The following is a 26,649-nucleotide window of genomic DNA, read 5'->3' as shown; positions in this document are numbered from 1 at the left end:
ATAACAAACTTTTGAAATATATGACACACTATAAAAGGAGCCATAAAAGAAGAACTCAAAAAGAGTTCAACTCTGCAATAGATTATTCCACAGGAAATGTTATTCTTTTCTTTTAGAGTCCTCTTCACAGTTTTCACCGTAAATCATAAGTCCAGCAGACACAACTAGCTCTTGTTATCCAGCTGTGACACATCGTAGTCCGTGGAAGCTCGTCTCTCTGGGGGTGTGAAACATGGCCCCGCTGTGTGGAAGACACGGCGAGATATGGAAAGCAGCTGTTCTCTCCCACACAGACTCCCTGTCCCGTTCCTCGTGTTTGGACTGGCAGGGCATGAGAGCTTTTCCCAGAAACACTAATTTGAGTTCCAAACTAGCAGCAGAGTCTGTCTCACTCCGTTGTTAAATATCTCAGTCAAACCCCTCACAGCTGGAAAAGAATCCAGATTTAATGTCTGCTGTTGTCAGGGCACTTGAGCAATATCAAACTTGTTTCTACATCATTTGAGTGGAAGCTTCTCTCATTCCAGACCCTACGTCTACCTTTACCCATCCACGACTTTACACGAGCTATAAAGCTTCATAGGAGCTTTAGATCGCTCATCTGAACAGGATGTTTGGTGGTGTTCAGTATGGAGGGAACGGATGAATTTATTAACAGGAATAGAAAGTGTCCTTGCATGAAGGACGTCAAGATGTTGTAGTCAGTGTCTGTTGTCAATACCAAATTTGAAACCCCTTCATCTAAAACAATATTGTACTCACCATTTGCTAACACACACACACAATATACACCAATCAACCACAACATTATGACCACTGAGAGGAGAAGTGAATAACATTGACCATCTTTGTGACAATTCAATGTTCTGCTGGGAAACTTCTGGACCTGGCATTCATTGGTGTGGATGTTACTTAGACATGTAGCACCCACCTAGACCAGACCAGGCACCCCCACCCCATAGCAATGACACTCCTTGATGGCAGCAGCCCTCCCCAGCAGGATGCAGCCTGACACAGACACACACACAAAAACACTTTAGGAACAACTAAAACAAAACATGAAGAACAGCACAAGGTGTTGACCTGGCCTCCAAATTCACTAGATCCCAAACTGATCAAGTATCTGTGGGATGATCCACAGAGGACCCTACCCTCAAAGGCCCACAGAACACCCTCAGAAGGCCCATGTCCATTCTCTGATGAGTCACCACAAGGGAGACCTACACGATATTAGGAAGGTGGTCATAATGTTATGCCTGATTGGTGTACATGAAGAGTTTTTCCCTAATCATCTGAAACAAATGAAATATCTTCTCCCAGGCTTGCTGCCATCCTTAAAACACGTCGTGTGTATCATCCAGTATCTCCTGTATCAACAGCATTGATGATAATAGTGATAATAATAGTTTTTTTTTAATTGATCCCTCTGCTCTCTCTGCTTCTCTTGCAAACCAGGAGCATATGAAGAAAGCAAAGTTTCCATGTCAGCACAGGGCTTTAGACTGAGCTTGTATTATACATAAGTCTCCATCTGAGCCCCTTAACATAGTGAAAGCTGCTGTTTGGCTGCTGCACGACCTTCTATTTGAGTTGAAGACTGTTCTCCGGGCTGCTAATACGGCATGATGTGAGACAGAGTCTTAGTGTAGCTGGAGGGCTTAGCTTTTGTCTGTCAGGGTGAGATTCTATTACTGCAGATAAAGTCAGCGGGGCAGGGGCAGGGTTTGGAAGAATATAAATCCTCCCATGAAGCTCTTCTTTGTAACGCCACTGCTTCAACTCCAGCTGGATTTAAAATGACAGGAAACTCAGGAAGCTTAAAGTTTTTAAATGATGGTTGTGACTCTGGAATTTTCTTCTGTTTGAGGGGGAAGGACAGTTTGTAGAGAGTACTCACCATATACAGCTGTTCTAATGCTAAACTATAAATGTTAATATAATCCTTATAATTATAATCCTCATGTTGATAATGGTTTTAAGGATTTATACTAAAATTACATCATGATCTGCCTCATTTATTTATGTCAGGAAAAAAAAGCTTATAATTTGTCTTCACTCACCACCTCTCAGTTTGTGTTGCTGTTAATCATTGGCATGTTTACACTGCTGTCGACTCTGGAGAAACAGAATAGTTCCAGAAATTGAATGGGACAATGAAGGGAAAGGTGTGTTTGTGCGGGATCATGTTGTGCTTGTTGTGCCAGTTTTCTGTTTGAGGTTAAAAACCTGTTAAAGCTTAGTTTTAGGATCAAGCTTACAATGATGTTATGGTTACGGTTAGTGTTTGGCACTTAGTTGAGTTGATTGGGGTTAGGGAATAGCATTATGTCCTTTCAGCGATAGAAACCACGAGTTTGTGTGTTGAACAGCTGGACTGTAACAGTGGAGGGTGTTTCATTCATGGCTGTCAATGCTGGCAGACTGGCGGGAGGGGGAGGGGGAGGGGGGAAAGGACAAGATGTGCTTTCCCCCTAAACCTGTGCCAATAGTTTGAGAAGATAAAGAGGCAGGATGCGGGAAGGACCATCTCAACACCACATTCATCATTCTCCATCTTTCTGTAAATGTTCTCAGAAGTCACAAATGGCATTGAGGAGGAACATTTTGCTAATTAATTTAATGTCAAGAAGAAAGTTGGATATGTGGAGATTGTTCAGTGCACTGACAAGAAACGAAGGGTGGCACAACTTCAGACTCCGACTAGTCTCTGATGACGTCAGTAATAAAAACACAGTAGAAAGTAATGAAATCCATATTCTTGGCCTGAATACATACGCTGAGAACAGACAGCTCATGTGCTACATTCTTTGTGTTGCAGATATGTATAGCCTGTATAAAAACAGGCAGCACCATCAGTACCATTTAATAGTACTCTACAACATGTTGTTAGATGGGATAGCGTAGCCATGTATTTCTCTGCAGCTAAAGGTCTAATAACTTTATCAAATAGTTGATGTGCAGCCTCCTTCTCTCTGATACCACAGGACGTTTGGTGAAGTTGTTGACTGACTGCTGTCCAGAGGATTTGGACCGTTCCTCTGCTAGCGTTAGCCTTTTCAAATGCATTGCAGTAGTACTTTAGTTGTATTTCAGGACTGACATGTCACGGTAGTATGGGCTTCATCTTTAGTGAAGTATTTCCACACGCTCCATGAACCGTTGCTAGTTTGCTGCAACGACTCACTGGGCTCCTCATCTGTCTTCTAGGAGGCGTCCATGTTGTTATTGTCACGTGATCGGTGACTAGTCAACATGATGCTTAAAGCAAAGTTCCCGTTGTTTTCCCAGTAAAATATCTGATAAAATACCAAATACCATCGTAATCTGGATTTCTCACATTCTCTCACAAATTTTCAGTGTAACCTTGAGGTGCCTCAGAAGGATGAACTAATCCCCGTACCATCACGCCGGATCATTAACTGCTGTAATGCTTTGCCGCTCATTAAGCTCTGTCATGCTCCACTGGTTGCTCATCTTGCTGGGGCAAAGGAGATATTTTAAGGAAGTGTTTCTGAGGGGGCTGACTGCAAGTCTCCAACTCGTGTCATCCATCAGAACAAGCTGCAGCCTCTCTCTGTTCCTCTAATAGTGAGATTAAAGTGTCCACATGAAGGGAATCTTTTTGTCTGCTTCTGGTTCCTCCTCTCCTAATGTTCATTGAAAGGACTAGATGTTGGAATCCTTCGTATAATTCATGGGAAGATCTTGAAAGACGGCTGCTGGGACACATCGTCAGTTGTGTGCTTCAGTGTTTCTGCCATTTAACACAATACACCCTCCACCGAGGCAGGCCCACCATAGGTTGATCAAGCCTGGGTGTGTGTCCCGGGGTTGGGTGTTAGCCTTAGCGGCCCGGGTGGCGTTGTTTCTCTTCAACCACAGCCAACGACTCGTCCTCTCAGCGGTGTTGGCCAGATCTTTAATGGCCTGTCTGTGAGCCTACCCTCTGACTCCAACATCCCTTAGGAGTTTTGCTGTTGTTGGCGCACCTTTACTTTCCAGCCTCTGTCCTCTGCCTCAGCCATAGAAATAAACACTAGAAGTCGCGTTGACTACCACGGTCTATTGGAACGAATGCGTCAACAGAACCGCCATCTTGGTACAGGGGAATGCAGCTTCTATATGACGAACGTCAATCGGGGACAAGGCATACATACATAATTAAAATACCTTAAATCGGCGAGTTTATTTTCTTGTTTCGTTACGAATGTCAGAATAAAATAAAATAATAGGTTTTTGTTAACATAACCTGTTTTACGTTCAAAATCTAATGGACATAATTCAATTTTTCCACTCAAATAAACTCAAATAAACACAAACTCCGATTGTGCGGAACATTTATATTAGTATGTGTGTGGTTTAAAAACTGAAATTTTTGACAGCAAGGTTTTCTGTTATTATTGTATGTATAATATATTGTATTTTATTGCGAATAAAATTACACATATTTGCCTCCAAGAAGCTGTAGAGTCATTTCGGGACGTACGTTGTAGCACATTTCCGCTTCCCCAGAAAATCTCCCTCTTTTTCATAGTTCAATGTTGGCAGGTATGGTGAGGCTGCTTGCACAAGTTTGTAAAAATCACACAATGTAGTAGTAGCATATAACTAAATACCGGCCTGGTGCCGTAGTATCAGTATGACTGAAAGTTGTTATAGTTTATAGTCATATGCAGCACAAAAGTCCGGCATCTTCCCTCGCTTTCACACTGTGAAAATGCGTAGTCAAACGACTGAACCCCTGTACCAAGATGGCGGCCGTATCGACGCATTCCAAGAGGCTCAATGCGACTTCTAGTGTTTATTTCTATGTGCCTCAGCTGCTAAGATTGAGCTTCTTGCACTTGTATGCTTCTTCGATGGCGTCCTCCCAGGGGGCTGCCAGTTCAATGATGTAGACAAGCTGGGAGGAAGAAGACCAAAGGACGAGGTCTGGTCGCAGGGTGGTCGGGAAAATGAGCCTCTGATCCAAGTCAACTCTCAGCTGCCAGTCCCTGGCTGCATTCAGTGAGCCCAGATCAGGGGTTTAGGGGTGGGTCCTCAGCTTGCCTCCCTCCCTAACAAACGGTGGTGGGTGTTGGAGCATGTCCTAGTTGTTGAAGGGTTGGGCGTTGATGGATGCCCTCTTGGCATTAATACATTTACCTCCACCATCGCTCCCCTAAATAAATTCTCTTCATGTCGTCTTCCCACCAGACCAGCTGAAGATCACTAACCTAAGAGTGAACTTCACCAAACTGCACACGCTAGGAGACAACCTGCTAGACCCCAGAGCTGAAATCAAAGAGAAGTATTACTACGCCATATACGAGCTCGTCGTCCGCGGGAACTGCTTTTGCTACGGCCACGCCGCCGAGTGTGCCCCCATCGACGGCATCAGGAACGACATAGAAGGAATGGTGAGTGAGGAGGGCTCATGCACAGAACACGGTGTCTTTAGGTTTCCCTCCTGTAATTTACTCCAGTAATGTCAGAGCCTTTCATACTTTGATCGCCCTCTCATCTCCTTTCCAGGTTCACGGCAGGTGTGTATGTAACCATAACACCAAAGGTTTGAACTGTGAGCAGTGTGACGACTTCTACAATGACCTGCCCTGGAGGCCAGCTGAAGGACGCAACTCCAACGCCTGCAAGAGTGAGTACAGATAAAAAGTTTGCTTTTTAAAACCAGAAATGAAAACTGAAAAAAAAAAAATGGTAAATCCAAAAAAAAAAAAAATATATGAAAAAAATAACATTTCTGTTAATAATAAGTTAATAATAAATTTAGTTAAAATAAAAATGCAACAAATCAAAAACAAAACAAAACAAAAAAAACAGACATGCTTTCCTTCAATGAAACAGGAAGTAGTCAACATCTGGAATTTACACCGCTCTCGTTGGCATTTTCCAGAGTGTAACTGTAACAGCCACTCGAGCCAGTGCCACTTTGACATGGCTGTGTTTCTGGCCACGGGGAATATCAGCGGAGGAGTTTGTGACGACTGTCAGCACAACACCATGGGACGCAACTGTGAGATGTGCAAACCGTTCTACTACAAAGACCCCGTCAAGGACATCAGGGACCCACGAGTCTGCATAGGTGCGTATGTGTTTTTGTTGTTGTTGCCACTGGTGCTATGGCAGGGTAATACTATTTAAAAGTGGAAATACACTCTTTTACCTGTTAGCTTAGCTTAGCATAATGAGAGGAACCAGCATCATCTATGAGAAGGAGTTTCACAAGTTTATAAATGCTCCATCTGCTCAACACATTCACTACTTTTCTGTAACCGCTTGTCCTCTGGAGGGTCGCGGGGGGAGCTGTCATTGGGTGAGAAGTGGGGTACACCCTGGACAGGGCAATTTAGAATCACCAATGAACCTAACGAGCATGTCTTTGGACGTAGATCCGATCCCAAACATTGGTCGGTCAAAAGAAAAGGAAAAAGATTCTGAAATTGGAATACATTGTGAAATCCATTCTTGGTTTTTGATCTGGATTAGATACAGAAAGTTCCTCTCATGGTGGATTTCAAGAGCACAATTAGGACATCAGAGATCAAGCATTCAAACAGTACTTTATAAAGTGTGGATCTGTACCGCCTTGTGGTTAAACAGAACCGCACAGACTGCTCTAAGATATGTGATATTTAAGTCTGTGTGTTTACAGCTGCATTAAAACTTCTCTGCTGCTTGTCTCTCAGCTTGTGACTGTGACCCGGACGGTTCGCTGAATGGAGGGATGTGCGACAGCCACACGGAGCCTTCGCTCGGCATGGTGGGAGGTCAGTGCCGTTGCAAGGATAACGTGGAGGGGCCCCGCTGCGACAAGTGTAAGACCGGCTTCTTTGGCCTGAGCGCGGACAACCCTCAGGGCTGCCAACGTGAGTTCAATCTCTGCTATAAATCACACATCTGTATGGATGGTAAAAATATAGAAAAGGCTTGTTTTTAAATGAAATGTGCTGCAGTAAGTAATCATTAACCTCCTACCCTGTTCCCTCGCACTGCAGCTTGCCGGTGTGACCACAGAGGAACCGTCTCCGGTAGCTCCCAGTGTGATCCGGTCAGTGGAGACTGCTTCTGCAAGCGTCTCGTCACTGGACGCAGCTGTGACCAGTGTTTGGTAAGACGGAAAATGTCAAACATCTTTCACCGTCTCTTGCCTCTGTCAATAACATCGCCCCATTTTTCAGTGAACAAATATCTTCTGATATATTTAGGGATGTCCTGATCGGGTCTTGTGATCTTTTATTTAGTAACTACATTTCCTCCCCTGGAGATTCATCAAGTCGTTTCTTCTCTTTCTTGTATTCTAGTAGTGCAGTGATTCTCAACTGGTGGGTCACGACCCAAAAGTGGGTCGTTGGCTTGTTTTCAATGGGTCAAGGGCAATGGGCAAAAAAAAATCAATAGAGAGTCATCGATTCACACTCCTTAACAGTAGGTGGCAGTAGGTGATACCTGCCATTAGAAGAAGATCTGCAGAGTTTGTTTACATATGCTAATTTAGCATGGCGAAACACATGTAAGATGCTGATTAGGTGTTGGCACATGAAAACTGATTGTCATGCCAGCCTTATGATTAATGCTTGCATAAGTGACTGAATAGTTTTAATGGGACATTGTTATATATTCAGTGAGTGGGTACTCAGCTAGAGCTACATATTTTGAGTCGTTTTGAAACTACTTCTCAGTAGTTGGACTTTTTTATTTTGTGTTTGTGCATGAAAGCACTGTTGAGTCTGTTAAAAAAGGCTGAAAAGTTACTGAAGTGAAGAGTTTTGGTTTTAATTATATTGGGCGTAAAAGGGAACAGTTCCCTCTCTAGCATCACCACTTGCTGGTCGTTTCGGTTTATCATTACATTTGTTTTTGTTTTTGTGATATTCTATTCTACAATCTTTTCATTCAATAAATTTGAGAAGTTGAAAATTTTGTTTGATTTGGGTCACAGCTTATCATTAAGTGGTGATGGTGGATCCCGAAGCCAGACCAGTTGAGAACCACTGATCTAGTGGATGCAACTAGATTCAGTCCAATAAATATTTCTAGTGTGGAGAGGGTAGCTCGTACCTTGGCTCCAGAAAACCTGTGTTTTCTAGTCCAGAAAAGTTCTGGTCATCCAACGTCATCCTCTTCTTTTAAACGCAGAGAATACTCAATGTGTTTCTGTTCCATCTAGCTGGTAGTATTGATTGATGGTCTCCTACTAACACCTCACCAAACATCCACATTGTTGTGTTTTCCAGAGTAAAGTTCTTCCACACAGCAAACATGTTTAGTCACATGATTTTGGTTCTTCTTCTTCTGCTTACATTTTTGGCAGCTTTGACTCTAATCAACTGCTACCAAAACAGAAGAAGAAGACATTTTCACAGTTGATGGTTTGGCTAAAACCTGATCTGATCCATTCATTTTTAAAATGCCTGGCTCAGCCCTGATACCAATCGGTACATCCCTTGATATATTTTCCATTACAGTAACACTGTTTACATTTTTCGTCTGTTAGTTTCTTCTTTTTCAGACTTTAATTTTAGCATTTAGCCTTTATTTGATGGTTGCAGTAGAAAAAGACAGAAAACGTGGGAAAGAGAGCAGGCTGTGGTATACATGAGCTCCACTGGCCAGATGGTCACCCTGTTTAGTACGTCTTTAAACCACCTCTTTGCCACTTTATCATCCTACGTTTGACATGAATTAAAGTTTTACATTATTTAACCATATTATCTTTATCCTTTTCACTTTGAATAGAGTACCCCTGATCTACTTGTTTACTTCCCCCGTCTTTCCCTCACCCTCTCTGCCCACCAGCCCGTGCTGTCAGGTGTTTATCAGCTTCCTGTTATAATTCAACCTCTCGTCCCGAAACCTGCTCGTCCAGGAATAGCATAGGCAGGAATGTGAGCCCCTGCCTGGGTTGTGTATCTAAATTTAGCCCAGGGATTTGAGGCTTGTCCGGTTGGTGTGTGTTACAGCAGGCCTAAAATGGTCAGGACCAGGATCTGGTCCGAAAGTGGGTCCTGTTGCCTCATTTTTAGACACAATAATGTTAACAGTGGAAATTTATTTATATATATATTTAGAAAGTCCTACTGAAGAGAGGAAGTGTGTGATGAAAAAGGAGCGAGTTACAAAGATGTGCTGGATTACACACTTACACTTATTTAATCCATTTTCTTCCTACTCTCATGCTTCACTGAGGGGTTGTGAGTGGCAACTCTCAATCATCATGATGTCACATCCTGTTTCTGTAGCGTCAAATAACTAAAACAAACATGGACTCTTCAACATATATCAGCATTATATGAACTACCTAAATGACAGAAACCACCGTATTTTAGTGTTTTAGTTTGGCCCACGTCCCATCCACTAACATGGAGGGGGTGGAGCTTATGACCTATACTTCAGCCAGCCAGCAGGGGGAGCTCCTCATGCTTTGGCTTCACTTTTAAAGGAGCTGTCATGGCGTCCACTCTTTATACAGTCTATGGTGCAAAGTCAGATTCACAGATATAGTTCATTTAATCTTTGTTTGGTTCATGTTCACAAGGCAATTGAGACAAATTTGACACGTCCTCAACACTGCGTTCTGGCACACTATTTTGTGATTGGTCATAAATTTGCGGACAAACTGGGAATTTAGGAAATCAGGAAATAATCAAATCAAATGTGAAATGTCAGCAGCGACTGAGGTCACTGGCATTTATTGCTGTTCAGTGGTTCAGGTTCCAGTGCTCTGCATACGAACAACATATTCAGTTTGATCAAGCGTCTAGGCCATGTGTAGAGAACAACATTTATGTTCAGGTGTGCACTCTTCTAAAGATGCACCATGTAAACTACTACTATCACCAAGTATACCGTTATATGGTTGGCGTATTGGTGTTTGTTCACACTGCAAATGATCGATTGCAATTGTGCTGAGAACCCACTCTCTCTAACTGGACTTAGCTTGGTTAATTTATTACAGAACGGAGTATGATTGCTGTGCTCATACCAGCCCAAACGAACCAGCCTGAGGGATAAATGCTCCTGGGTTCATAACAACATTCTTGGTGTGAAAGCACTCTCAGTTAACCCCAACCGTTCCAGATGTACCAGCATTTTCAGAAGTTAGACAGGCACAGACCACTGTATCACTTTAAACAGATGGATGATCCACAAATTTGAATCAGATTATGAAAAATACAAAAGAGAAGTGACCTAGCTAATGGAAAAACACAAAATTAGAAATAGAAAAACATCAGACAAAACATAAATGCTGGCAAGATCCAGTCATGTCGGTTATTTTTGACAAAGAAGAACTGGTGCTGTAATGATGAATGATGTTGTACTGGATTAGAGAGGGGGTTACTGTACGTATGACTCACACACAGTCACGACAGTCGAAAGTTTCCCTCGGTCTATAATAGAGACGCAGCTGTTGGACTGTCTGTCTCCGTCTGTGGCTGCTCTGTCCTATTCTGAGTCCGTCTGTCCATCATGTTGCCCTCCGTCTGTTCTTCTGTGTTTATAGCCGGAGCACTGGGCGCTGAGCTACGACGTCAACGGCTGCAGAGGCTGCGAGTGTGATATCGGAGGAGCTCTGGACAACCAGTGAGTCATAAATTGAGTCTGTTTCCAGTGCTTTATATAGCTCGGAGGCCCCTTTCAAAGACACAGCCTTCAGAAAAGAACTCCTGTCCCTGAAATAGCAGCTTTGTGTACTGAGATATATGCTAATTAATCTACTGAACCAAAGGGTGGAGATCAGTCAATAATACGTTAAGGCTAAAGTCATGATGCACACACATCAAACAATGGCGTTCATGGTTCTGAAACAGCAGTGAGTAGAGATCCATTAGAGAGAGCAGCTGTAGATTGGATCTGTAGACCCACTGAGAGACGCATGTTTAATGCCAGGTACCTAAACCTGGTCACTCGCAATCGGATTGCCCAGATCGGATCTTAATGTAAGGTCTGAAGAGTGCCACCTCTGAAACGAGTGCTAAATATTCAATCAATAAAAATGAACAAAAGTCACACCATACACAATCATAAGACGTCAGTGAATAATATAAAATGTGAAGTAAATGTGCTAAAATACTGCACTAGGACTGCAGAACAAGTTTTTGATTTGACAGCGTGATGGGCCACCAGTATAAAGCCTGTTAGTGACTGTATCTTCTACCAAAAGGCAGGAGAGACACGCAAATCTATAACAAACCCATACATTTAACCGTAGCTGTTCCGTGGAGAGCGGTCAGTGTCGCTGCCGCAGCCACATGACGGGACGCCAGTGTACTCAGGTGGAGTCTGGGTACTTCTTCATAGCTCTGGATCACTTCCTCTACGAGGCTGAGTTGGCCAAGATGGGACAGGTGAGTACGCCCTCCATTCTCTGACACAAATTTGCTCTTTAGCGTGCAGGAACGGATATATATCTGAATATGGCTTTGTGCGTGTTCTCAGGGCTGCACAGTGGAGACAAGAGAGCACCAGCCTGGTCGCCCTGCCACATGGACGGGCTCTGGGTTTGCTCGGGTACCTGAGGGCGGCACGCTGGAGTTCCAGATCACTAACATACCGTACTCCATGGAATATGACTTGCTTGTCCGCTACGAGTCACAGGTCTGTGTGTATTTATTTATTTAGTTATTTATCACCTTAAAGGTGAATTACCTTTTTTTACAACCTGGACCTTATTTCTGGCATAAAATACAATCGGTTACTCACCCATATAACTTTGGTGTCATTTGTCGTTCGGAAGATGTTTAGATCCGTGTATATCCATATAGTGGGAGTGACTGGGGCACTGAAACGCAGCCTCTAAATAACGCATTATCTGCCCTGAAACTCGTTCATTTCACCAATATTTTGTTATGATACGCTAGTGCTATTCCCCGCTGAGTCCGGAGTTACCTGTTGCCTATTCGCAAACGTGCAGCGGTTTGTTGTTCTTCGGCCAGCTGTTCCTCTCTCTGCCTCCGCATCCTCCTTTCAACGAGCTCCTCATCCGTATACTCTGGCTCAAAACGGTAAGGACGTCCATCATAAACAAAGTCGTCGTCCCCAACCTCAAAATCGGAAAAATATTCAGCCATGTTGCAAAAAACTAGCATTAGCAAATTACAGGTAAACAAGCCGACCGTCGCGGGTGCGCACGGCGCTCAGAGATGACATCATCCAGGTCAGAGGTTAGTAGGTTAGTAGGTCAATCTACAGACCCCGGATGATGATAACAGGTAACTCCAGACTCAACGGGGAATAGCACTAGCGTATCATAACAAAATATTGGTGAAATGAACGTTTCGCGGCAGATAATGCGTTATTTAGAGGCTGCGTTTCGGTGCCCCATTCACTCCCACTATATGGATATACGCGGATCTAAATATCTGACGAACGACTCCAAATGACACCAAAGTTATATGGGTGAGTAAACGATCGTATTTTATGCCAGAAATAAGGTCCAGATTGTAAAACACAGTAATTCCCCTTTAAAATAGTCAGTATGCTTTTGACTACATGCCTGCTCTATGTAGATGCCCCGAGATTGGGAGGAGGTGCGTATAACAGTGATCCGTCCCGGGCCAATTCCCACCAGCAGCCCCTGTGGAAACACCATCCCAGATGACGACAGAATCATCGTGTCTCTGCCAGCCGGAGCCAGGTCTGCGACTTGAACACACACTCGCTCGTGTGCATTTGCCTTGATGTTAACCGTGTGTAAGCTGACTGTTCTTGCCGTAGATTTGTGGTACCTCCTCAGCCCGTGTGTCTGGAGAGAGGCGTCACTTACACCGTCCGCTTCGAGTTCAGACGCTATCAGGATGGCAACACTATCCTCAACGGGGCAGCCAATGCTATCCTCCTCGTGGACTCTGTGAGATGGATTCTAACATAAATTTTAATCCACACTCTAACACAGGGGTGTCAAACTCATTTTAATCTGGGGGCCAGATACAGCCCAGTTTGTTGTCAAGCGGGCCGGACCTGTAACATAATAGAATAATAACCTATAAATAATGACAAATCTAGATGTTTCCCTTTGTTTTAGTGCAAAAAAGAACAAGTATATTATGAAAATGTGTTTTTTTTAAGACAAGTAAGTGCAATTTCTGCACATTGCTGTCATCTGCTGTTTAGTTCTTGGTCTCAGTGTTGTGTTATGTCTGCAACCCTGACATTGCACCCTCTGGCGGGCCGGTTCTGGTCCGCGTGCCGTATGTTTGACATCCCTGCTCAAACGCCTCACATTTTCCTAAATTCCTTCTTCATCCTCCTCCTCCTCCTCCTCCAGATTGCACTGATGCCGCGCCACTCCTCCATGGAGATGTTCAACGCAGGCGACCCGGCCTCCAACAACAGGAAGCAGACCTATGAGCGGTACCGCTGCCACGAGGGGGCGAAGAGCGTGACCCGCCCAGCGATGAGCGACACCTGCGCCAAGCTGATCACCAGCATGTCAGCTGTTATAAATGACGGAGCTCTGCGTGAGTGAAAAAGGGCTCAATGTTGGCATCTGTGAAGTTCGTTAATTAATTATATGTTTGTTTACCCTTTAGTATCATACAAGCTTGACCTTCAGCATTAGAAGACCCCAAATGGATCAAACACTATTATTATTACACTATTTTTGGACAAAAATCAGGTGGAATGTAAGAATGTGTCTCTGCTGTTTGAGTTAAATCCTCTTAAATGTTTATTGGTGTTAAAGGACAGACAACAAAACTTGATTTGATTCATGACCTGTTAATTATTAAGCCTTTAAACTGTTAATATATCACCATAATAGCCACTATAGATTTCCAGTCATCAGTCTTTATCGGTTCTACTCTAACTATGATCCGTGTTAATGTTTAGAAGAAGGAGAAGAATTATTCCTTTATTGATTCCCTATGGTAGCCCATCCAGTGGGCTGCCACTTGGGCAGCACCCAGGGAGTAATTTGGGGCTTCATAGATTGCTCAAGGCACCTCAGTAAAACTGCTTCTCTAACCACTACAGCAAAGATTTACGCCATAATATTTAATGAGCCATGGGACTGTAAACTGTGAATCGACCTGGGAATCTTGTATGATACCGCAACGCTAGCTGCACTGCTAGACTTTCCCATATGTCATGCCTGCTCGTCTCTGTTCTCTAGCTTGTAACTGCGACCCTCAGGGATCCGTCAGCTCCGTGTGCGATGTCCGTGGGGGACAGTGTCGCTGCAGGCCCAATGTGATCGGTCGACGCTGTGACAAATGTGCTCCAGGGACCTACGGCTTTGGACCCTCAGGCTGCATAGGTGAGAAACTCAGGGCTTCTTACACCGATCAGGAAGTGAATATCATTTAAACCATCTTGTGACAGTTCAACGTTCTGCTGGGAAACGTTTGGACCTGGCATTCATTGGTGTGGATGTTACTTAGACATGTAGCACCCACCTAGACCAGACCAGGCACCCCCACCCCACAGCAATGACACTCCTTGATGGCAGCAGCCATCCCCAGCAGGATGCAGACACAAAAACACTTTAGGAACAACTAAAAAAAAAAAAAACATGAGGAACAGCACAAGGTGTTGACCTGGCCTCCAAATTCACTAGATCCCAAACTGATCAAGTATCTGTGGGATGATCCACAGAGGCCCCTCCCCTCAAAGGCCCATCCTACTAACAACAGACACCACAGGACACCCTCAGAAGGCCCATGTCCATTCTCTGATGAGTCACCACAAGGGAGACCTACACAATATTAGGAAGGTGGTCATAATGTTAAGCCTGATCCGTGTATGCACATGTGCTGTCCTATGAGTCATATTCAAAGCTGCTGGCACCCTCTACTGTCTCTGAGAGCGCATTTGCAAATCAATTTATTTATTTATTTTTAATTTCCCATCCCCCTGCTTCTCTCTTTCTACCTTCACCCCCCTCTCCCGCGTCCCTTCTCATCTTTCCCTCCTCCCGTCCAGCCTGCGGTTGCAGCTTGGAGGGCTCCGTGACTCGGCTGTGCGACAAGTTCACCGGCCAGTGCCAGTGCCGGCCGGGAGCGTTTGGCCAGCACTGCGACGGATGCCAGGCGGGACACTGGGGCTTCCCCAGCTGCCGACCCTGCCAGTGCAACGGGCACGCGGACCAGTGCGACCAGAGGACGGGGGCCTGCCTCAACTGCAGGGACAACACTGGAGGAGACAAGTGTGACAGGTGATGTTTCATTACAGTCCTGGTTTGATTTGTTTGTATTCTGTCATAAATAAAAAAAAACAAAGACAGACAATAATCACACTTCCTTGTGTTGTTTTCCTGGGTCATTTTCTCAGGTGTGCCAACGGTTACTACGGTAACCCCGTTTTGGGAAAAGCGTCCGGCGGTCAGTGCCGTCCGTGCCCCTGCCCCGACGGGCCCAACAGCGGACGCCACTTTGCTGCATCTTGTTACCAGGACAACCGCAACAGACAGATAATCTGCAACTGTAACCAGGGTTACACAGGTAAACATGAAGCATCAGCACCTTCTTCCTTCCCTTCCTTCCTTCCTTCGTCCTCCTCATCCTCAGCAAGTGTGTGTCTTTAGTTTAATTGTGAATTTCAGGTAGTAATTATAATTCCGCATTATTCTGCTCATCCTGATCCACTTTGTTCTGGTGTTTGAATTTTTAAATATCGCCACAAAACCTGTCGATTGTGTTTGTGTTGTTGTGGATCGCTCTAATACTAGAGAACGTAAAGCTAAGTAGTCACCTAGTTTCAGTCCATCAACAGTCTTAATGAGGCTGAAAAAAAATAAATGAAGGTCCAGTTTTCTCTCTTCACAGAGGTAAGAGTGATGTTTCTCAGTGGGCTCTGATGCTGGTAACCTGTGTCATTTCCTCCCTCCCTTGTATTACTTGCATAGGAATTGTTAAACGCTCCGGGGCGACCATTTTTAAGCGTGAGTAGTAATGGTTGACTCCCTCCCATATTCCTTACCCTCATCCCTTTTTTGCTCCCACTAGTCCTTCCCCCCACTATACCAATCCTCCCCATCGCATGGCTTCAGCACCCCCCTCCCCGTTAAGCGGTGCTGTGCCACAGTGCACTCCTGTGTGAGACCTGGCTGAAGTCCTCTCATAGCCTTCGGCCCTAGCGTTTCATTCACATCCGTCCTGGGCTGTCTGATCACAAGTGGCCGGCTTAAAGTACAGGTGTGAACGCTTTGAGGATGCATTTTAGTGATCCAACCTCAGACCACGTTTGAGGCCTGTGCAGACCTTGCATTAAGATCTGATCTGGGCAATCTGATTCCAAGTGGCCAGCATAAAAGAGCGGTGTGAACACCCCCAGAACGCATTTAAATCACATTTGAAAGATCTGATCTCTGACCACATTTGTAGGTGTGGGTCGATTGGCCCTCATTCCTTTGGTAGTGTGAACGCACAATGAATCCTGGGTCACATTAAATGATCCCCTGAAAAGGAAAAATGAGAGCCTTTTAAAATATTCTCTCCTTGTAGATAATGACTAACTAAATAATAAATAATCCTAAACTAAAATTAACTAAGGAAGTTATTTAATGTGAGTACACCGTCTGTGACTCTGTGGCTAATGACTGATGCGAACGTGCTGCTGTATAATGAGCCGTGTAAAATTAGTTTGGCTATTTCCTCAGTAATCGCCCGTGTCTTTATTTTACTGTTATTTAAGCAAATTATCCTGTCACTGCTTCAAAAAGCGAGGCGGTGAAATCACGGTCGTCTGTCTGGACGTTTTCAGGGTTCACTTCTGGTCGGAGCTTTGTTCACGTTTAGCTCTGCCAATGTCAGGGCGGGGATCAATAAATGAATAAAGCTGGTTCAAAGTGTGGAAGTCCTGAAGCACACACAACAAACAGTGGTTCATGATTTATTAGAGACGCCAGCTGCAGCCAAAATGATCCTCGGAGCTGAGATCTGATCTCAAGTCCTGGCTGGGGACGCATGTGGAGACACATTTTGATGTCAGGTGTGAACACAGGCGCTTAAAGCTGGATCCCTGAGATCAGTTGACTCAGGTCTTATGTTAATGCAAGGTCTGAATGGTCCCTTTGACTCCTGGTGGTTTATAATAATAATTAATAATTAATAATTTAACTTTAACCCATCCATTTGTTCACACAGTAGTGTGTATAGTTGGAGCAGTGGGCAGCAGCCTCTTAGGGCCGCGCCCGGGGAGCAATTTGGGGGTCAGATGCTTGCTCAGGGCACCTCAGCCACGGACAAGCTGCACCTCTAACCACTACTGCACAGCTCCCTTATCCTCCTGAGACCCTGAGACATTAAGTTTTATTTTTGTGGCAGCTTATTCTGCATTCTGCTTCATTTTGACCTGTTGTCCTCATAAGTAGACACCTGTGTCTGCCATCCAGTGGTAGTAAAGGGTCAATACACTAGTTGGTGTAAAAACATGATGGCGGGCATTTCAGCGGATTCAATCTACAGCCGATCACGGGACGGAAGTGGACGAGGTGCAAAACCTCATCAAATTCTACAATTGAAACGTGTTTATAGTATTTAGAAACAAGCTACAACATCACTAATTAGCAAGAACTCGTTTGAGGACATTGGGACTTCATTGTTTGCAATTCTGGTTTTGTACAGCAATGTTCAGGTATTAAAATAAACAGTTTACTTTACTTTTACTTTTACTTTATTGTAATATACAGTGAAATAATCCCTGTGTCCACATATGAGGACATCATTTTTTTGCCAGACCTACTTCTTGTTCAAAGATGATGCTTAGTTTCTATACTACCAAATACCTTGGATAAATTAAAAATGCATACCAAACAAATGCTCGGGTCTCAGGAGGATATACGGCACTAAAGGACCAAATAAGTGCCGCCAAAGTCACAACACTGTGAGGGGTTGTATAATCACGTTTTTAAAATTTCGACCAGGTGTGTGTACACATTTTAGGACCTGACCCAGAATCACTATTTAGATTTTATTGTTGTTGTACTGTTGTGTGGAGAAGAACGATTTCCCACGTGTATTCAAGAATCTACCGTTCAAAGCATCTGGGTCAGCTTCTGTGTTTAGTGTTTGGAGTACGTGTTCAGCTCTGTCTGTGGATGAATGACGAGAACGAGAGGTGGTCATTACCCTAAAAATACAGCAGAATGATCACACATCCACTGATTTAACTTCACATTACACCAAACTGGCTACTCAACCTCAGATATCCATTGTCTGTTAGATTGAGCGTAACATAAAGAGAGACCTGGAAAACTCAAAGAAACTTTAGCAGATTATTTTCTGTTTCCCACCGTCTACTCCTCTGCTTCTGCTTTTGCCTCTTTCTCTTACATTCCTGTCTTCCATCCAACTTTGGTCTCGTCTAATCTTCTGTGTAGTTTATTCTGCCAGCACAGAGCCGCTCTTTACTCTGCCCACCTCCTCATTCCTTCTTTCTCCAATTTCCTCCCGTGCTCCAGTTCCTGCTTGACTCAGATATGCCAAGTATTTCTTCTCTTAAGGCGCAGCTTTAAGGTCAGCAAACGACATAGAACAAGGAAGGGAAACAAGACTCCGGACCATTGTTGCACAGTAGCTTTACACCGATCAGCCACAACATTATGACCACTGACAGGAGAAGTAAATAACATCGACTATCTTGTGACAATTCAGTGTTCTTCTGGGAAACTTCTGGACCTGGCATTCATTGGTGTGGATGTTACTTAAACATGTAGCACCCACCTAGACCAGACCAGGCACCCCCACCCCATAGCAATGACACTGACACAATGCCTCATCGCTCTATGGTGCAGTATACATATAGCAGTAGATAGCAGGTGTGGTACAGATACAGCTGAACACAGCACAGAGCACGGTGTGGTCCGAACCAGGATGTTTGTTGTCACCATTGAGACATCGTCCTAAAACAACAGAAAGCACAGAAATTACTTATATTAAATTGTTAGAGGCCATTGTGAGTGCAAAAATATGTCACAACATCTACTGAGGCAGGTTGTGGTGGTGACAGAGACACTTAACTAATGCTTAACCAAAGCCCCACTGAGTGATGATGAATAACACAAACTGATACACACTGTATTAATATAGCAATAGCCTCGATTTGATTAAATAGATTTAGACTAATGTGTTTACTGAAAACATGTATTAGTTTATTGTTTGTTATCGATTCTTCTCCTGTTTCCTGCTCCCTGCTGCTTCATACGCCCTACAAACAGATTGGATCATCCCGTAAAGCACTTGTCAAGAGTCTTAAGGAAGATATGAAACTAAATCTTTGTGGTCTTATCACAGCTATCATCTCTGCCTCGGCTCTGACTTCTATTCCCCTTCTCGACTATTTGCCCCGTTCAGGTGCCCGGTGTGAGGAGTGCGCGCCAGGTTATTACGGGAACCCCTCTCAGCCGGGGGGGCGCTGCCAGCCGTGCCAGTGCAACAACAACATAGACATGTCAGACGTGGACGCTTGCGACCGGCAGACCGGAGAGTGCAGGAGATGCCTTTACAACACCGAGGGCCCCAACTGTGGCATCTGCAAGAGCGGCTATTTCGGGGACGCTTCGCGACGCAACTGCAGGAGTGAGTAAAAAAAATAATAATTTGCTTGCATATTAATGTTCTTCTTCCAAACAAATGATCATGATGGTTTGCCTTTCAGAGTGTACTTGTAACTTCCTGGGCACTGAACGCAGCCAGTGTATGGAGCGTGAGGACTGTGTGTGCCAGCGTGCCACGGGCCAGTGCCAGTGTCTCCCAAATGTCATAGGTCTGGCGTGTGACCACTGCGCCCCCAACCACTGGAACCTGGCCAGCGGCAGGGGTTGTGAATCGTGCGGCTGTGATCCCAACAACTCTGTCACCTCCTCCTGCAACGAGGTAGAAAGGAACACCTGGACCCCCGAACGCATCGTATTTAAAATCCGAGGAGTGTGAACACAATATAGAAATGACGTTCTTGTTTTCTCCGCTTCCTGTCGCGCAGTTCACCGGGCAGTGTCAGTGTCGTGACGGCTTTGGAGGGCAGACCTGCACAGACTGTCAGGAGAACTACTGGGGAGACCCCAGGACGCTGTGCAGAGGTTAGACACGTACAGACATAATGCATGCTCTAAACCAAACTCATCTTAGTTCAGGGGCCACATACAGCCCAATTTGATCTCAAGCGGGCCGGACCAGTAACATTATAGTTTAATAACCTATAAATTCTCCAAATACTTCCCATTGTTTTAGAGCAAAGAAGAACAAGTACATTATGAAAATGTCTACAGGAACAACCTGGAAATTATTTATAGTGCTATTTTATGGCTGTCTGACCTTTAGTTCTGGATGTTGTGTTCTGTTCTGTACACAAAGGTACTTCTAGAAGCACACATAATTTATTTATGTGTGCTAACCCTAATCCTAAACAGGAAGTACACCTTGAGGCCCAAGGGGTGTCACACATCCCTCATGCGTAATTTACAAATTTCTATCTGACTGACTTTATTTTCCAGAGTAAAGTACTTCCACAAATCACATCTCACGTCGTTTTTGGCACCACTAAAACAGAAGAAGAAGAAGTTTTGACACTAGAGGGACGTGGTTTTGGTTTATGGCAGACCTAAAACAAATAACTACAGAAGATCAGGCTTGGCTGAAGCCCGATACCGAACCGATCCGATCATTCTGGCCCTGATACTGATCAGGGGCTCAGTAAAATGCTACGCTGGAAAGGTTTAGAAGTGTTAAAAATGCTAAAATCCTCACTATATATTCGTTCCATTGACCTTCCTCTCCTTTTCCACCCCTCCAGCTTGTGACTGTGACTGGCGCGGGATTGAAACCTCTCAGTGTAACCGGGTGACCGGCCACTGTGTCTGCCAGCAGGGGGTGTCAGGTGTCCGCTGTGACCAGTGTGCCAGAGGATTTTCTGGCCAGTTTCCCAACTGCCAGCCCTGTCACCAGTGCTTTGGGGACTGGGATCGCATTGTGCAGGTGCAGCGCTTATCCAGAAGAGAGAGGGACTAATGTGAAACACAGATAAACTGATTAATGAGGGAACAACCAAAATCATTCTCCTCGTGATTCCGTCTCATTACCAGGACCTGGCGGTGCGCACCAAGGCTCTGGCAGAGCGTGCCCATGAGATTCAGACCACTGGGCTTACTGGGCCCTACGAGAAGGCCTTCAGAGACCTGGAGGAGAAACTGGCACAGGCTCGGGGGATCGTCAACGCACGCAATGCCACTGCTGCTGCCGTTGCTACCCTCATGGAGCTTATTGAAGATCTTAGGTATAATTGTTTGATTGTGCTGCATTTGAAGTGTGATTTGGTTCAACTACATGTAATATGGTTCTTGCATCAGGGAGCTGTAGCATGAAAAAACGCATTTGCTGTGTGGTGAAGAAAAGTATAGTTGGTAGTAGGGGTTGTACAGACCAGTCAGTTTGTCAGCTTCACTGCTGTACCATGACGCTTTAAGCAACACGTCAACTAGTCACTGATCATGTGACAATAACAACATGGACGCCTCTGAGAAGACAGGTGAGGAGGGAGCCCAGTGGGTCGTTGCAGTAATCTAAGCGATTCATGAAGTGTGTGGAAATACTTCACTAAAGATGAAGCACAACAAAAGTACTAGTGCAATGCACTGGAAAGGCTAACGCTAACGCTAGCAGAGGAACGGTCCAATCCTCTTCAGTTAACAACTTCACCAAATTTATTAGACCTTTAGCTGCAGAAATACCTCCTACACTACCCCATCTAACGACACAATGTGGAGTACTATTAAATCCCATATATGGTGCTGAGGTGCTGCATGTTTTTATACAGTCTATACATATCTGCAGCTCAAAGTATGTAGCACATGAGCTGTCTGTTCTCAACATATGTATTCAGGTCAAGAATATAGATTTCATTACTGCAAAGCATTACTTTCTGTCGTGTTCTTAGCTGGTAGACAGTTTCCAGCACGTAACAATTGTTTGTCTTGTCCCGTAGAGCACAGATTGGTGACACCACTGATACCTTAAACCGTCTGGAAGGAGACTTAACCATCGTCCAGGACGGCAACTCTGAGGCAAGCAAGGAGCTCAGCGCTCTGGAGAGAGAAGCTAGAGAACTGAACCTCACTTCAGAGCAGCTACATCGCCAACTGGATATCCTCAAAAACTCCAACTTCTTAGGTGAGAGAAAGGGCACTCAAGTTCTCTCATATTCTTACCGTCATTATTCCTAATTTAATTTTACCCACAATAATTCCTAAATTTACTGCAGCATCAATTGATTCACCTCCCTTCTCCTCCCTGCAGGGGCATATGACAGCATCCGTAGCTCCTACAACCGGTCCCGTGACGCGGAGCGGCGAGCTAACGAATCGACGACCACCCGGCCCAGCACGGTCAGCCAGTCTGCAGACACCCGCCGCCGCACGGAGCGCCTCATCAACGCAAAGAAGGACGACTTCAACCGCAAAAACTCTGCCAACAAGCGCGCTCTGGCAGACCTCAACACCAGAGCACAGGGACTGGACATGAAGAGGATCAACGAGAAGGTCTGATCTCACAGAATTCATACAACCAAAGAAATAAAAGAATAAAAAAGAAATAAATAGTCTATCTATCTATCTATCTATCTATCTATCTATCTATCTATCTGACATCATTAATTAGTATTAATTCGTAGTCTCCGTGTTTTGGGTTTGCGTGCGAACACATAACAATATCCAGTATAACAATATGCAAGCACGTGTGCATTTGCTCCCACAGGTCTGCGGCGCTCCGGGGGACGCTCCCTGCGGAGAGAGCCCTTGTGGAGGTGCGGGTTGCCGTGACGACGAGGGCAACCGCCACTGCGGAGGCCTGAACTGTAACGGCGCCGTGGCGGCGGCGGACAACGCTCTGGAGAGAGCCAAGCTTGCAGAGAAGGAGCTGAATAAAGCCATAGGGGAGGTGGAGGGACTCTTTACAAAGGTAGGGAGGTGTATGGACATTACAGCAATGTTAGAACACCAATCGGGTTTTATAGGGTTTATAGATTTTCCCTTTGTAGCTGTAGATTTAATTTCAGTTGTTAAATATTCAATTCAATTTTATTTATATAGCGTCAATAACAATACAAATCGTCTCAAGACGCTTTACAAAAACCCGGCCTGAAACCCCCAGAGCAAGCCTGAAGGCAACGGTGGCAAGGAAAAACTCCCTTTTAACAGGAAGAAACCTCAAGCAGAACCCAGCTCATATGGAGGGACCCATCTGCCTAAGGCCAGCCGGGTACAGACAGAAGAAAGAGAGAAGAGAACAGCAAAGAGAGAAGAGAAGAGAACAGCAAGATAAACATACATCTGTCATAGATACACATATCTGACTAAAGTGTACATGTGGAATCTTATGATACAAACTGATGATGTTACATGACAGTTTGAAAATGTAAGAGGAATCATAGGCAGGTTGGAGAATTGTTCATTCAGGTAGGAGTGGATAACTTCAGGATTCCATGAAGACTAGGCAGGCTGATGAGACCACGACAACAGATGTAGTATAGAGCTCCACAGGAAACACACCACTCCAGGCCAGAGATACTCACAAGAAGAGGGGGGAAGGGGGGGAAGAGGGGGGAAGGGGGGGGAAGGGGGGTGGGACACACACAGCAGTAAACATTCTACATAGTAATAGCACAGAATTGTATGACTAGTAGTATATAGGAAATTAGAGGGCAAGAGCTCTGTGCCAGAGAAAAGAAAGTGGAGGATGCGAGAGAGGAGAGATAAGAAAGAAGGAGGACATGTGTTTGGTGCATCGTCCCCCAGCAGCCTAGACCTATAGCAGCATAACTAAGGGATGGTTTAGTCCAGCCCTAACTATAAGCCTGATCAAAAAGGAAAGTCTTAAGCCTGACCTTAAAAATAGAGAGAGTGTCTGCCTCCCGAACCCAAACTGGGAGCTGGTTCCATAGGAGAGGAGCCTGATAGCTGAAAGCTCTACCTCCCATTCTACTTTTTGAAATTCTAGGAACCACAAGTAGGCCTGCACTTTCAGACCGAAGTGATCTGCTGGGATGATATGGTACAATAAGGTCTTTAAGATACGATGGAGCTAGGCCTTTAAGGCCCTTGTATGTAAGGAGGAGGATTTTAAATTCTATTCTAGACTTTAAAGGGAGCCAGTGAAGAGAAGCTAAAACTGGAGTAATATGATCTCTCTTGCTAATTCCTGTCAATGCTCTTGCTGCGGCATTTTGAATCAACTGGAGGCTTTTTAAAGAGCTATTTGGACAGCCAGACAGTAATGAATTACAATAATCCAGTCTGGACGACACAAATGCATGAACTAGCTTTTCAGCATCACTCTGAGACAGGATGTTCCTAATTTTGACGATATTACGCAGGTGAAAGAAGGCAGTCCTGGTCACTTGCTTTATGTGACATTTAAAGGACATATCCTCATCAAATATAACACCAAGGTTTTTTACAGTAGTACTGGAGGCCAAGGTAATGCCATCCAAAGACACCATGTGATTAGATAATGAATCTCTGAGATGCTTAGGACCGAATACAATAACTTCTGTTTTGTCTGAGTTTAAGAGTAGAAAATGACAGGTCATCCAAGCCTTTATGTCTTTAAGGCATGCTTGGAGTTTAACCAACTGATTAGTTTCATCTGGTTTCATATGTGTATGTATACAGATTATCATACATTTAGTCAGTTTTTTAGAATACAGTGCAGCCATAACATTATGACCACTGACAAGAGAAGTAAATGACATTGACCATCTTGTGACAATCCAATGTTCTTCTGGTAAACTTTTGGACCTGGCATTCATTGGTGTGGATGTTACTTAGACATGTAGCACCCACCTAGACCAGACCAGGCACCCCCACCCCATAGCAATGACACTCCTTGATGGCAGCAGCCATCCCCAGCAGGATGCAGCCACAAAATCGCTTTAGGAACAACTAAAAAATCATGAAGAACAGCACAAGGTGTTGACCTGGCCTCCAGATTCACTAGATCCCAAACTGATCAAGTATCTATGGGATGATCCACAGAGGCCCCTCCCCTCAAAAGCCCCCCAACTAACAATATCCTGTTACCAGACACCACAGGACACCCTCAGAAGCCCATGTCCATTCTCTGATGAGTCACAACTGTGTTGGAGACCTACACAATATTAGGAAGGTGGTCATAATGTTGTTGTTGATCGATGTATGTGCACAAAAGAGATACTGGGCAGTAAGGTGTTACTGTTAATAGCACATAAAGCACCAAAGTTTGTAATTGTATCTGTCTTGTCGTTAGTTTCACATATATCCTTCCATTTATTCAGGTGGCAGAGGCTAAATCTAAAGCAGAGGAGGCCAAGGGTAAAGCCCAAGCAGCTCTGGAGAAAGCCACTGCCACCAAGAACAAGGTGGAGCGCTCCAACAATGACCTGAGGGACCTCATCAAACAGATCAGGGAGTTCCTCACTCGTGAGTCTTTAATCGTTTACTCTTCAACAGCCTGAAGAATAATCTCTCCAGCTCTTGAGCATCAACACATCTCGTGCATGTCTTTCTCTCAGAGGAGGGAGCCGACCCCGACAGCATTGAGGCGGTGGCCAACCGCGTCCTGGAGCTCTCCATTCCCGCTTCGCCCCTCCAGATCAGACACCTCGCCGATGAAATCAAGGAGCGGGTTCGCAGCCTTTCCAACGTGGACGCCATCCTGCAGAAAACGCAGGACGACGTTCGCAAGGCAGAGCAACTGCTGCTGGACGCCAAGAGGGCGAGGTAGTTGGAACGGAAGAGGCCGCGCTGGTTTAGAGTTATTTGCGCGGCTCATTGTCAGTAACACTTTGTTGTTGTTAAGGCATCGTGCTGAGGGGGTGAAGACCACAGCAGAGACGGTGAAGCAGGCCTTGATGGATGCCAAGACCGCCCAGACTTCAGCTGAGAAAGCCATAGCAAAAGCCAAAGCTGACATCGGGGACACTGAGAATCGCCTGGCAGAGGTTACCAGATATATCTTTTTTCAAACCTGATTTTCATTTTACACTTTTATAAATAATTGTATCTGTGGTGAGACAGATATATATTGGTCATAGCCATACTCTTTATACATTTGTTATTGTAAAGTACCAAGGAATACCCCTATGCAGAGTATTATACGACATCTAGGGCTAGGTTTTTTACACGATATCGATCCAGAAGGTTTAGATTTGCTCATTCTTATTTCCTGCAGATTGAGTCGGAGACGTCCAACAGTGAGAAGAACCTGAACGACGCCATGAACCGCCTGGGCACGCTGGAGCTTCAGATCAACGCCCTGAAGACCAAGCGCGCCAACAACAGCATGGCGGCGGCCCGAGCCGAGGAGACGGCTACCATGGCGCGGGACAAGGCCAACGAAGCCAAGCAGGTGTGTGTCTGCGTGTGAACGCTGTCAAAGCAGATTGTTATATTAAAAAAAACAACAAAAAAACAACAACTTTCCTCCTGTTTTGATGACCAGATTCTAGACGGCCAGCTGACGGATAAGTACCACGAGGTGCAGCAGCGGGTGGACAGCAAAGCCAAGAATGTGCAGGACGCCAAGAAAAGGGCGGAGAGTCTCAGAGATGAAGCGAGGGAGCTCCTGAGAGACGCCCAAAGCAAGCTACAGAGACTAGCAGGTACTGATTAATGTGTACGTTTGTTTATCTGTCTACGTGAATGAAGAGATGAGACGGACAGATTGCCCAGATCGGATCTGAACC

The 26,649-nt window shown here is 44.8% G+C and overlaps 1 protein-coding gene across 1 annotated transcript in view; it reads left to right on the top strand.

Moving 5' to 3' along the window:
- Window positions 1-26,649, top strand: part of lamb2 (laminin, beta 2 (laminin S)) — a gene marked incomplete at its 5' end in the record, with an annotated part of 54,535 nt that overhangs the window by 25,235 nt on the left and 2,651 nt on the right. The window contains 28 exons of the mRNA XM_084553886.1: window positions 5,197-5,399; window positions 5,515-5,635; window positions 5,894-6,082; window positions 6,687-6,866; window positions 6,996-7,108; window positions 10,502-10,581; window positions 11,210-11,345; window positions 11,437-11,595; window positions 12,507-12,634; window positions 12,715-12,847; window positions 13,265-13,457; window positions 14,111-14,254; window positions 14,920-15,151; window positions 15,268-15,437; window positions 15,842-15,877; window positions 19,290-19,514; window positions 19,594-19,811; window positions 19,918-20,014; window positions 20,728-20,909; window positions 21,017-21,207; window positions 21,916-22,100; window positions 22,227-22,468; window positions 22,683-22,886; window positions 25,240-25,384; window positions 25,477-25,684; window positions 25,764-25,905; window positions 26,136-26,312; window positions 26,406-26,565. Of these exons, the coding sequence (XP_084410012.1) occupies window positions 5,197-5,399; window positions 5,515-5,635; window positions 5,894-6,082; window positions 6,687-6,866; window positions 6,996-7,108; window positions 10,502-10,581; window positions 11,210-11,345; window positions 11,437-11,595; window positions 12,507-12,634; window positions 12,715-12,847; window positions 13,265-13,457; window positions 14,111-14,254; window positions 14,920-15,151; window positions 15,268-15,437; window positions 15,842-15,877; window positions 19,290-19,514; window positions 19,594-19,811; window positions 19,918-20,014; window positions 20,728-20,909; window positions 21,017-21,207; window positions 21,916-22,100; window positions 22,227-22,468; window positions 22,683-22,886; window positions 25,240-25,384; window positions 25,477-25,684; window positions 25,764-25,905; window positions 26,136-26,312; window positions 26,406-26,565 (4,593 nt within the window). The remainder of the gene's footprint in view (window positions 1-5,196; window positions 5,400-5,514; window positions 5,636-5,893; window positions 6,083-6,686; window positions 6,867-6,995; window positions 7,109-10,501; window positions 10,582-11,209; window positions 11,346-11,436; window positions 11,596-12,506; window positions 12,635-12,714; window positions 12,848-13,264; window positions 13,458-14,110; window positions 14,255-14,919; window positions 15,152-15,267; window positions 15,438-15,841; window positions 15,878-19,289; window positions 19,515-19,593; window positions 19,812-19,917; window positions 20,015-20,727; window positions 20,910-21,016; window positions 21,208-21,915; window positions 22,101-22,226; window positions 22,469-22,682; window positions 22,887-25,239; window positions 25,385-25,476; window positions 25,685-25,763; window positions 25,906-26,135; window positions 26,313-26,405; window positions 26,566-26,649) is intronic.

This window comes from Chelon labrosus, assembly GCF_963514085.1.
Source record: "Chelon labrosus genome assembly, chromosome: 10".
Lineage (NCBI taxonomy): Eukaryota > Metazoa > Chordata > Actinopteri > Mugiliformes > Mugilidae > Chelon > Chelon labrosus.
This window is presented reverse-complemented; position numbering and strand designations above follow the sequence as displayed.